This window comes from Salmo trutta, chromosome 29 (assembly GCF_901001165.1).
Source record: "Salmo trutta chromosome 29, fSalTru1.1, whole genome shotgun sequence".
In the NCBI taxonomy this organism is placed as follows: domain Eukaryota; kingdom Metazoa; phylum Chordata; class Actinopteri; order Salmoniformes; family Salmonidae; genus Salmo; species Salmo trutta.
Window position 1 is genome coordinate 30,627,074 of NC_042985.1, and position 13,107 is coordinate 30,640,180.

A 13,107-nucleotide genomic window follows, 5' to 3' on the forward strand; every position below is an offset into this window, starting at 1 on the left:
TTTTTCCCTGTAAAGCACATTGTGTTGCCTTCCATGTCTGAAATCTGATGTATAAATAAAGATGAATTTGATGATAAATCATCTGTATGATAATAATCTGAAGAAAATGCCTTCACACCCATGACACCGGCTCTGAAGGACAAGCACAGGACAGTAATAATACTGCTATGTATTCCACATAATATCATCTGTCGCAATAAGTTTGGACTGCAGACAGAGACAGTTTACCTCCGGGACATTGTTGTTCTCCAGCGGCACGTTGAGGTCAGAACGCTGCTGTTTCCTGGGCTGCTCCGCACCGTTGGTCATCTGTGGAGGTTAAACCAGGGGTTAAACAGGGACCAGCGGGCAACAGAGAGTTAATAACACATTTCCAAGCAGACAGTAGAAATGAAGAAAGAAAAGGACTGGTCTCTGAGGGAGCTACAGCTAACATACATTAGTAATACAGTCCCATACATTTCTCTATGGGTCGGAGAAAAGAGAGTAGTTGTAATGGGGGAAAAGAATAAGGTCAAGCTATTACCAGACATGAACTGAGTTCAGTAACACGTGTTTCTGTGAATTACACACACACACACGACAACATGTTGTCTTGCGTACCGCTATAGTCGTGGCAGTTCACATTTACTTAGCAAAGCATGACACTGATGAAATTAAAGATGATGAAACTGCTCTCATTTCATATTTACATAACTCAACAATCCTTTTTGCAGTGACGGCACAGCGCAAAGTCCTGATTAGTATTCAACATCTACACAACAGCTTGAGCACACGGTAATGAATTAAAAATCAGATCCATTTGTGTGACAGGATGAAACAAATCTCTGCCCTGAGGAAGTATCCAGCCTGAATCTGATGTTTTCAAACACTTCCGTGAGCCTTAATCACAGTACCTGAACGCTGAAAGCATTTAGCAAAGCATCTACAACTGCTGCGTAAAATCACAAACGGTCACCGAATTTAACCGGGGCAGTAGATTTTCTTTATTTGTTGTCGTCAGTGACTGTTCTGCACAATATGTGCTTGCTTCCAATATAATCCAGTTATGTGGCCTGTCCCATTTCTCTCCAACATCACAGTAAAGAGAACACACACAACCACACACACATAACACACCATGGTGGAGCAGGTGTGTATCAGCATGCTGCCATCCCATACTGCAGGGCACACACACAGGCTCTCCCCACACCTCACCATCTGGCTGGGCTGGGGGCGAGTATGGTAGAACACAGAGAGGGGCTGGGTGGAGGACAGGAAGAGGCGTCTGTGTGGAATACAAGAACCGGCTGGATCTGAATGAGGGCAGTGGGCGTGGGAGATGGAGAGGGGATCTCAAGGTGTCTGGCTGTGGCTGGGGGATGGGTCTCACTAGCTGCACTATAGCTAAAATGCAATAACCTGTCTGTCAACCACCTCACACATAATAAATATCTCCCTATCGCAAATCTTGTTTTAATCAGTTCCAATGGCATCGGTCTGCACCAGAATCTGAACATAACCTGGCTCTACATCTTCTGTCTCCCGCTGTGTTAAACACGTCGTTACCCCACTCTACGAGGGTGCCTCGGAGGGAGTGGGACATGCATTTCCATTTCACCACACACTGTACAAGGTTACACACTTGTACATGAATGAAACAGGACAAATATAAGCAGCCCCACGATTTGACCTTTAATGTATAACGTTAGTCTACACAGACCTCTCCCTGACGGCATTGGACCATCCCCCACTCGGGTAAAGTGTAAAGAAGAAGGACCATGGTTTTAGAGTTGGTTATAGACCTTCTAAAACTAATACTTTGGTAAATGCCACAAAATCTAGACGATTAAAAACCAAAGTCAAGTTTATCCGGGAGATTAGTGTTAGAGGAATCGGAAACTTTGAATTGAAAAAATGAAGTCTGAAAATCAGTTTGACCACTCGGTCCTTGATCTCCCTGTAAAATTTGGATGAGACATTAACGTTGGATTTCTATTCTGACAACCTTCTCAACACATCACCTAAACTGTACGTCTGACTTGTCATTCACATCATATCAATAGAGGAGATTCAATGAGTGTGTATAGAAAATACCCAACAAAATGGCCTCTCCCTCTCACCTGTTCTTGAGCCCACTGCTGTCGCTCCTCCGGGGTGCGGGAATGAACCTTGAAGCCCCTCTGGAGCTCAGGGTTGTTGTGCCGTGTGGAGGGGAGGTTGAGGGACTTGGGTCTGCTGTCGTGGCGGTGTGGGGTTGGGGTGTAGGGGGCAGGCTCAGGCTTGGCGTGGGCCTCAGGAGCGTGGTAGTCACTGGGTACGCTGTCTTGCACCAGCTCGTCAGGGCTCTGGTCAGTGCCACCGCTGCTCAGACTACCCATGCTCATACTCATCTTGATCTCTGCCACTATCTGGTCAATGTCCTCCTCCGCCTCCTCCCCTGTCTCCCCCTCCACTACCACCTTACGGCCACGGTATGGAGACCGCGGTACGTGAACCACGGAGTTCCCATTGTCCTCCTCTGGGCCATAGTAGTCCCCAGTGTAGGCAACCCCAGCTCTCACCTCCTCCTCTTCCTCCTCCTCTGTGGGTGGGGGGGACTCGTGCAGGACGGCGGCGGGGTGTGGGTGGTGGTCCAGGACGTCGTAGATCTGTTCATCTGGGTCCTGCTCCACCACCTCACAGCGCACCTCCCCCACCTCCACCCCCCCTTCTCCCTCCACCCACTCCTCCACCGCTTCCTGGCACTCGTCTGTGTCGCCCGGGGGCTCAGCCCGGACGTGCTGCACGGTGCTGGCGGTGTAGTCAGCCTCGGCCTCGTTGCAGTCCATGCTGCCCTCCAGGTAGCTGTCATCCTCAGGGCAGTAGCGGATGTAGTAGGTGATGCCCTCGTCCTCCTCTGGCAGACCTTCATCATAGTCCTCCTCCTCTGAGGTGTTGTTCACATAGTCAGAGCTGGAGTCCCCGTCCAGGCTGTCAGCGTGGTCGTGACGGTGGCCGTGGCAGCCTGCATGGTCGTGGTCATTGATGTGACTGTGGACGTGGCCGTGGTCGTGGCAGTCTACATCGTCGTGACTGTGACCGTGACAGTCTGCATGCTCGCGGTCGTGGCCATGGCACTCTGCATGGTCGTTGCTGTGACTGTGGTCATCATGGCCGTGGCAGTCTGGGTGATCGTGGTCATGGCTGTGTTCATGCTCGTGTTCCAGCTCAGGTGTAGTAGGTGTGTCCGGCCGGCTGTCCGTCAGCTCTGGCTCCAGGCCCTGCTGGCGGCAGTAGTGGACCTCCTCCTCCTCCCCCGGCCCCTCCTCATGCTCCTGGCTGTGCTGCTCTGGGGGGTAGGCGGCGGGGCAGGGGGGCTCCACCATGCTGCAGTTGGAGCCGCTGGTCCCTGGCCTCTTCCTGTGAGCCATCGCAGGCGCTGGCTGCTTACAAGCCATGCATCTCAACGGTCCTCAGTCCTACAGAAGGCAGAAAGACAGAACCGCACCATTAGAGCTATAGTGCTACAGTACAATCATCACAAACAACATTTCAATGAAATACAGTGCAGGACGGCTCCAAAGATGAAAAGTTTTCTAAGTGTTATGCCCTCCAGTGAGTGAGCCTAATAGACACAGTGAGAGAGTTAACCACTCTGTTGTCCGACTGTGAAAACCTGTTAGGGCCAATTACAGATGCACTATGACTGACAGGAAGGAAGGAAAGGCACGGTGAATGTTTAGCTTTTCATCATCACATTCAAAACAAAAAGACGTAGTGAGGGAACCAATAAAGGCTTTTGAACAACTGCTCTACCCAAAATTACAAGCAACTCATTTCAGTATTACCGCAAAAATGGAAGAGGCAAGTGGAAGGGGGAGAAAGTAAGGAAGTTGTCTGTCGGCACTGCATTAAAGACCAAACTTGGTTAAAAGAAAAGTGTTAGGAATAAAAAAAATAAAGTATACAAGGTTCATTTAATAAGGACCAAAAATTGACAGCTGTGTCATATAGATTGCAAAATAGTTAGGAAGTGATTTTTTATGTTCCAATTCCATGGCACATGGATCTTGAAATGATACACAAAACGACGCCGGATTCAAAACGTAGATGTTTTTCCATTTAAATGATTATACAAAATTCTTGCAATCAATAGAATGTTATATAAATGGGGGATACAACCAAGATAGTATATTTTGACAATAGTTATGTCCGTAAAATGTATATAGTATTTATAAGCTGGAAGTAGAAACCTAAGTGTTGCTGTCCATTAGTTTACTCCAATTAGGGTCAGGGGTGGTAGCCTTAGGGGAAAATAATAAAGTAAAATATTATATATTTTTAAATAGATATATATATATATATATATATGTATTTACTAAAAATATATATAGTATATGGGGGATTGGAAAGGATGCAGACAATTACATTGATGGAAGGCACAATCTATCTACAATATTAAAGCTGATCGACCCCTTACATTTAAAAAAGAAAGTAATAAAATAAAATAAATAAAAGGCTTTTAACCACATACACACCCCAGCATATTACAACTAGCACCGTAGAAGCATTGATCTCAGTATGGAAACCGTTCCAAACCATCATGTGCACCTCACTGTGGTAAAGATCAGGAGAACTAGTCTGACAAAACAAAGAGTCAGTGCTCTGTGCATACCTCTAAGTTAGGTCTAACTCATCCTAACATAGCATCAATGCCTTTACAAATGGCTGATACACATCGATTCCCCTGCTGAACACAAAAGCCTCTCTCTCTTTCTCTCAACCTGCGACTGGACACAGGATCTCTTCACCACTGAAAGACCTGATCAATTACTGCTATTGGAGGCAGACAGGTTCTCGAGTAGCTTACCCACACCCACATTTAAGTGCTTACTTGGCACTACTGCATTAGCCTTGGCACAATACAGAACTCTGCTCAATACAGCGCTTTGCATTGAGTTGTGTTTGGCCTACGGACAAACGTCTGAGGCAAGAGAATGAAACAAAGAGGGAGCCTGCCTTTACCTTAAGCTAATTGGACTTTGACAGTCATACAATCGATACCCAAAATGGAGGTCATCTCTACACAGAGGCCTGTGAATATTCACTCCTAGATCGGGAGAGATTGGCGTGATGTTCAGTCTCCCAGAGTACCTGGACTGGTATTGATCTGTACACGGCAGGGTGGAGAATGGCTCGCCTGGGAGATTGGGATCATTCTCCTAATTCAGATCGCTCGAATCATTGTTAGGGTGCGGCCACGAGGCGAGCAGGGAGCGATTACGTCGGGGTATTTCTGGTGCTTCTACACGCATGGCCCTAAACAAATTCAACAATCTCATTAAAAAGCTATCAAACAGCGAAGGGATGGTATAAATCACGTGAGAAGCCATTAATAGAGGACGCACACACACACACACACACACACACACACACACACACACACAAGGCTGTGAAGATGAGTGCCGGCACAAAAACATTAGATTAAAATACTGCGATTTAAAGAGAGAGTGAGGGAACACTGACCTGGTGTCCCACTTTCTCTCCTCCTCTCCTCTATGTTCCTTCCACCTGTCTCATCTCCACCAGTTGCCACTAACAACTGGCTGCTCTCTGAGGGGCTTTTGTTGTTCCTTTCCTCTCTCTCTCTCTCTCTCTCTCTCTCTCTCTCTCTCTCTCTCTCTCTCTCTCTCTCTCTCTCTCTCTCTCTCTCTCTCTCTCTCTCTCTCTCTCTCTCTCTCTCTCTCTCTCTCTCTCTCTCTCTCTCTCTCTCTCTCTCTCTCTCTCTCTCTCTCTCTCTCTCTCTCTCTCTCTCTCTCTCTCTCTCTCTCTCTCTCTCTCTCTCTCTCTCTCCTCCCCCCCCCCCTCTGCCCATATTGACGTTTTGCCATCAGAGGTGATTGCAACGGCTAATTACCCCCACTCCAGCATCCACAGGGAGGCAGAGGTCCCGTCCCCACCTCCCTGTCCGCCAGGAGGCTGTGTCTGGGCGTGGACGAGGTGTAGCTCCGAAAGCACACATTCACAGTCACAACCCACGTTACGGCCACCCATTCAGGTGACTGACTCGGAGTAATACTGCTGATGCTGTTGCTAGACAAAGAGGCTGTTCACTGGAAAGTCTATGGGGAGAGCAAGTTCAAACACATATACAGAACACATGATTCCCCATTCAACCCAGCTCTCTATCGCCATAGTGGGTACAATAAGAAATGTGATAGTTGACACATGCTGTAGATATCTGACTGGCAGAGACTCATAAAGAGCAACAATAATAAGGCATGGAACTATATGTCCTACCTCTGTCTCTGGTCCTGAGCAGTAGTAGTGTTGAAGAAGGCCAGGCGTGTAGTGATACAGGCGTATTGCCCTGGCTTACCCCATCCCCCACCAGCTGCTCTCCTCTACGCTCCTCCCTCCCTGCTCCTCCCCTGCTCCCCCTATCATTTCCAGCATCCTCGGGCAGCCAGTCCAGCCCTGCCTTGCCACTCCCAATGGGCAATTATTGGTAGCTAAGAGTAACTGCCTCCTATGTGTACCAATGACCTTTCACCTCCTCTTTGTTTGGTTCTGAATAAATCCACCACATGACCCCTGGATAAATCTGTTGACTGAGTGTTTCTACCAAGAGTGTGTATGTTTTACCTCTCCTTCAATGGATTCTGTCTGCCTGGATCTATTTTGTATGTGCAGAGTGTCTGTGTGTCTACCTGTCTATCAATAGAATTTCTGAGGTGTGAATCATTCAATCCTCCCAGTCCCCAAATAGCTTTCCCAAATTCTGCTTTGTTTGGGCTGAGCCGTATGAATTACAGACTTGACAGCTTTTATTGAATTTGAATACATTACCATGTGAATGACGACCTATCACAACAAATACATAAGAAATCTGTCCTACCTGTTCAGGGCAATTTGTATTCTGTCCCCTGGTATACCCCTAATTCAAAATGAAATATAACGCAGAACGATCTACATACCGTTCAACCTTTTTCCCATAGACTACTCCTCTCACAAAGATATCATCCCCTGAACGACACAGAACCATGTCAATGTGAATCCTGACACCAGCCAGTGCCACATGGCCTATTGTGTCCAAGTCCCAAGTCTCCCTCATCTGATTGCAGTAAAACACGTGACAGGCCTGACGACTAAACCCTGGTACAAATCACAGTTGGTCCTTTTTGAACAAGCAGCCTTAATTAGAATAGTGACTATGAGCGTCACAGTGAGGAAATGACTGGAAAGCTCATAAAAACAGCACGACGGTACAATATGTGTTTTCTCCCTTGTGCTTCCTATAATTAGGACATTCTAAAATGTATGTCAAGAGAGGAATATCAAAGTGGTTTCTCTATGGCTGTTCCCACGTGATATAGGAGCTTATGCAGTATCTTTGTGTAACACACCTACTGTCCATGCCCATGCTTTTCTTAATATGACTTACTGTATTCTACCTGTGGAGGAGGTTCATCTGCTTCTTTCACAGCAGCCCAACCATTCTAACTCTTAACTTGACAACAAGGAAACAATAATGTTTATATTCTACTGGATTTATTTAAATGAGCCTATAGCTTGCTGGAAGTACAGTACGGACAAAATTAAAGCAAGACTGGTGTTAACAGAAACAGTGGCATAGGCAGCGCCTATATCGTATTGCACGCAACAACAGTGAAATGGATCCCAACTAATTGGCCCTAATCATGCTAGTAATTGCACTTCAGCGCTTATTTGATTAGATATGTAAAACGCCTCCTTTGTAAACCCCAATAGAATGGCTTAATCACTTCCTTTCCAAACAAGCTGCAGTGTGTTTTCTCTGTCCTTTCAGCTTCCATCGCTGCAACGTGCTGAACATGGCAGCTCTCTGTCCTTTCAACTGGCACTGCATCTTGCTCACATTGCAAGAGAGAAACCTATCAGATTATTGATCAACACCCACCGTAGAAAACTACACTCCACACATGACAGGATCATGGTCAAAGATCAGTCTCACACACCACTGTTCTGTACAGGGTAAAGTATGACCAACAGACACCCAAAAGAAATGGAAGTGTCTATAGACGGGTTAGCTGACAAGTCACGAAAACAATGCGCACCCTTCAATGGGGCAGAAGGCAGTGTGTTGTGATTCTGGATGGCCAGATAGCTAGCAACGATGACAAGAAACTGCCATGTGGGGAATCGTAGGTGGCTCGTTTCAGCTAGTTTTATCTTGTTCTTGATACCCATCCGTCTTGTTTTGAGGTGTTTTTACTAATGTCACGTCTATGCTAATATGGCAACAAAACAAAAAAAATCACTAGCTAGCTAACCAACAACCGTTAGAAAGTATTTGAGAGACAACAAGTGCTCATTGTGCAAATGTACTTATGTTTTCAATAAATATTGGAGACAAAATATAGTTTACATGGTGTCAATAATCTAAGCCAACCCCATCTGCTTTGCCCCATAGTTAAACACAACTAAACAAGCAAACTGTCTACATGATGGAGACTAACGGGGGTCTTTTACAGGAGTCAGCCATAGTAGTACAGCGCCTGAGCAGAACACAGTTAACTATCTATTAACCCATCTCTCTATGGTGCCCTGCAGAGACACATTGTTGTCATTCCCAGCTGTGTCCGTGCCTCCCCCCCACCGCTCTCTCCTACTGCACAAAGAAACAGAGGTGTTAAAAGGTTTTATATTAGGTGTATTACTGGGGAGATTCAAAGCGGTTCAAGTAGAAGGCGTTTTGCACCTACAAAAGGATGTTACATACTGAATGTTTTGAGCAGAATAACAGATGAAAATCAATCGCAAAATGGATCAACAATCGGGGAATTGCTCCTGAGAGTCTTAAATGAGTAGGTGCATCATTACTCATTTCTACCACCGTAATGATTCCTACTGTTAGGTTAACAGGAGATGTGTCCTTCAATATTTACAGTATTATGAAAAACAGAACGTTTGGTGTGCCTTGTTAAAAGCTGCCCTGTTCCTAGGCACATGCAGACATTTCTTTAGATCCCCAACACAGGGCCTCCTGCACATCACATCAGATTGCAGTGCTATGATGCATGATTTCAATTTAACAGGCAGAGAGGTAATACAATTTGCTGAGGATTTACTGCACCTCCATGCCTGTGTCCATAGGACCACTTTAAGCCGTACACTCCACAGAGCTGGGCTTTACAGAGAGTTGCCAGAAAAAAAGCCATTGCTTAAAGAAAAAAATAAGCAAACATGTTTGGTGTTCGCCAGAAGGCATGTGGGAGACTCCCCAAACATATGGAAGAAGGTACTCTGATTAAATGAGACTATAATTGAGCTTTTTGGCCATCAAGGAAAATGCTATGTCTGGCACAAACCCAACACTCTCTCATCACCCAGAGAATACCATCCCCACAATGAAGCATGGTGGTGGCCGCATCATGCTGTGGGGATGTTTTTCCATCGGCAGGGACTGGGAAACTGGTCAGAATTGAAGGAATGATGGATGGTGCTAAATATAGGGAGATTATTGAGGGGAAACCTGTTTCAGTCTTCCAGAGATTTGAGACCCGGAGACGGAGGTTCACCTTCCAGTAGGACAATAACCCTAAGCATACTGCTAAAGCAACACTCAAATGGTTTAAGGGGAAACATTTAAATGTCTTGGAATGGCCTAGTCAAAGCCCAGACCTCAATCCAATTGAGAATCTGTGGTATAACTTAAAGATTGCTGTACACCAGCAGAACCCATCCAACTTGAAGGAGCTGGAGCAGTTTTTCCTTGAAGAATGTGCAAAAATCCCAGTGGCTAGATGTGCCAAGCTTATAGAGAGATTTGCAGCTGTAATTGCTGCAAAAGGTGGTACAAACCCACAAAAAAAATCTATTTTAATTCCAGGTTGTAAGGTAACAAAATAGGAAAAATGCCAAGGGGGGTGAATACTTTCGCATGCCACTGTATACAGTACCAGTCAAAAGCTGTCATCAAGCGTGTGTGTGTGTGTGGGTGGTTACTTTGAAGAATCTAAAATATATTTTGATTTGTTTAACACGATTTTGATTTGATTCCATATGTGTAGTTTTGATGTCTTCACTATTATTCTTTTTTATTTTACCTTTATTTAACTAGGCAAGTCAGTTAAGAACAAATTCTTATTTACAATGACGGCCTAGGAACAGTGGGTCAACTGCCTTGTTCAGGGGCAGAATGACAGATTTGTACCTTTCGGTTACTGGCCCAACACTCTAACCACTAGGCCACCTGCCACCCCAGTGTACAATTTAGAAAACAGTACAAATAAAGAAAAACCCTTGAATGAGTAGGTGTCCAAAATTTGACTGGTACTGTATGTTTGGGTAAGAGATATGAATAAAACAATAGGTTCCACACAGCACCTGATTGGGTGAAAACTCCTTGGAGGCCAATTCTCCCCAGACAGCATCTATAGACAGATATCTGATACAAACTGTATGTTCCCTGCACCATCATTACACTTAGCATCCATGGTTACTGTTTTACTTCTTTACTATGAACATTGTTCATATGGTTTTCCTTGAAATATTTTCACTCCAGGTGAAATCTTGGATTGACTGATCAATAAACACATGTAGATTTATAGTAGACTATAATTAAGTCAGTGGAATATTCCCATATATACTGTACAGGAAGCAAGGTAGGCGTGTTGAGGGAAGATTCGACTTCCTCTTCAGCAGCCCTAGTTAGTGTGTGTGCGTTTGTGTATTTGCTAAATTTAGAGCCCTTTGTCTGGCCCTTGAGTTCCAGCCAGGCACACAACTTGCTGAAGGCGATAGAGAGAAAGCTGTCATTAGTGTGAACCAGCTGAGGTCCCAGTGCAGAGGTGAACCTACATGATGACTGCAGCAGCCTCAGGGCATGGTGATGGTACAAATTGAGACACACTAATTTCACCCTGCCACTGGCCCATCAAGGTTAAAGCATAGCACACTGAGATTTAGTCATAACATAATTATAATACATGAACCCATACAGTCATCATCAGTCCCTGCACCACCATTCCACTGTGAACCTCTTCTCCCTGGTACAGTATTAGCTACCAGTACCCACACGACTAGAATAGAATGGACACGGTCCTGAAAGTGAATGTAGGACACAAATAAGCCAATCAAGTGGTAATGAGCAGAGAACTGAACAAGGGAGAGCGTGATAAGCGGGGGGGGGGGGGGGGGGGGTTGGTCCCCGTGAGATGATCCCTCTCCTGCAGAGCCCGGTTTGCTCAGCACTCAAGACTCCGTGCCGCATCGCAATAAAGTGATTTGAGAGAGACTCAGCTGGGGAGGAGCACTCACTGGCTTCCTCATATGAAGAGACTTACTGAAAGTACATCTGTGGATGAGCTACAGCTTCAAAATAGTCTGTGATGCCTTCCTTGTTTGGCTGACAAATGCCTCAATATACCTCTTCTCCGTCGCTCACGAGCGAGGGGACTGGGACGGGGTCCCTCCCGATTCCTGTGCCTTAGGGCAGAGGAGATGGAAGCCAGGCAGGGAGGGAGGCAGGCATTCAGTAAGGCAGGGACCACCACATCCCTCTGTGTGAGGAGCAGAGGGCTGAGGAATACTAATGGCTGTGCCTTAAGCCCCCTAAGTGCTGCCCATTGTTTATTCCAGAAAACCAAAACAACAGGCTTAAACAATGGTGGAATAGAACAGAGCAGAGCCCACAGTGCTTTTCCAGGGTCAGGAGAAGAGGATGCTTTCCAATGCTAGCTACAGTAACACTCTAGCATATCTTTGGCTGATAAGTATTGCAACATGGATTTTACCACTGGAACAAATAAATTGTACCCTATATTTACATCATCACTAATAAGCTAATTATCATTTAAGATGTATGCCATGGGGATGGGATGGCAAACATCATCATGGTATTTAACTGGAACAAATCAAGTCTGCCAAATCGGTATTTCTAGATGCTATTGGTCCTCTAAATGTAAGGCAGAGAGGAGAGTAGAGAACAGTATTAGTGGGCCTGTACCCCTTCTTCTGATGCCTTACAACACATTTTAATGACTTGCTTTATCAAGCATGCCAGAGTCATTAAAGACTAAATTAAAGTCATGAAATGTAGTCAGCTGGAAAAATGAGACTTTAAAAGGAGAAATTCACGGAGAAGCTCCTCTGGAGTAAGTGCATTTGTCTGAGGCCAATAGTCCACACAGCATGCACACTGGGTGGGCTAAGTATCTGGGCTAGCTGTGTGCTAGCTGTGTGTTTGTAATGCTCAGGTCTGCTTAATATACGCTTCACATTTCACTCCCATCTCCAAGTCTTAAACAGGCTGGTTTTCTTTATCAGTATCACTCACAACAGATAGTTTTAGGTCTGATGCATTTAAATGCCTTCTTGAAAGGAAGTAATGAACTTTTCATGGGCAGAGTGAAAAAGGCCTCCGAGTTCTCACAGAGAGAACAAAGTGCAGTGGAAGGAATATTTTCCTTTTAAAGATGAAGTCCTGGCTACCTTCTGCTTGCCACTTCCAGAGTAAAATTGTACTTTGTATTAAAGTCTGCTTTGGTAAAGGGCACTCAACACAGTCTACACTTCAGAGAAATAAGACCATAATGTTTTTTCACAAACAGACTGTTTCCTCTCAAAAGTTATCTTTTGTTCTCTCTACACCACACCACACATCCCAAACTTCTTGAGGTTCTGAAAATCTGTTCAATCTAAGTGCTAAGGTTGTGACACTACTAGTATGGCGATACAACGATACCGGATTTTCCATGACAAAAAGAATAACAAAGCAGACTAAACTCTTTGGCCCTTTAAAAACCTACAGTATGTAACATACTGTGTATTATAGCTTGGAAAATACATGTGATTCTGGGTGACAACATAAGGCTGCTTGTTTCCAACATTAGGACTGAGTTTCACGATACTGTTATGGTGACAACCCTACTAAGTGTTGTGAACCTGACACTAAATCTAACAGAGTTTGGGCTTTGTGTCGGTGCTCAAAGTGGGAAATTGAACTCTTATTCTCTCCCTTCCGACAGCTTTACGATATGCACAAGCCCTTCCCTACTTCCTTAATGAATGAGCCTCCAGTCTGACTTCGTGGTCTTTCACCAACTCACCATGGCCATTATTATTCTGTCACCGTCCTCGATTACAGCCACGGTAAAGTCACCT

The 13,107-nt window shown here is 45.2% G+C and overlaps 1 protein-coding gene across 5 annotated transcripts in view; it reads right to left on the reverse strand.

Annotated features, from left to right (window-relative positions):
* Positions 1-13,107, reverse strand: part of apba2b (amyloid beta (A4) precursor protein-binding, family A, member 2b) — a 68,850-nt gene that overhangs the window by 15,474 nt on the left and 40,269 nt on the right. For 4 of the 5 annotated variants that reach the window (XM_029721716.1, XM_029721717.1, XM_029721713.1 and 1 more), the window contains exons 3-4: positions 2,103-3,440; positions 229-309 (exon numbers count right to left, since the gene is read on the reverse strand). In XM_029721716.1, coding sequence (XP_029577576.1) covers positions 229-309; positions 2,103-3,419 — 1,398 coding nt within the window. In that variant the 5' untranslated portion in view covers positions 3,420-3,440. Of the gene's footprint in view, positions 1-228; positions 310-2,102; positions 3,441-6,261; positions 6,281-13,107 lie in introns of those variants that run through there. The other variant, XM_029721715.1, reaches the window with a different exon arrangement.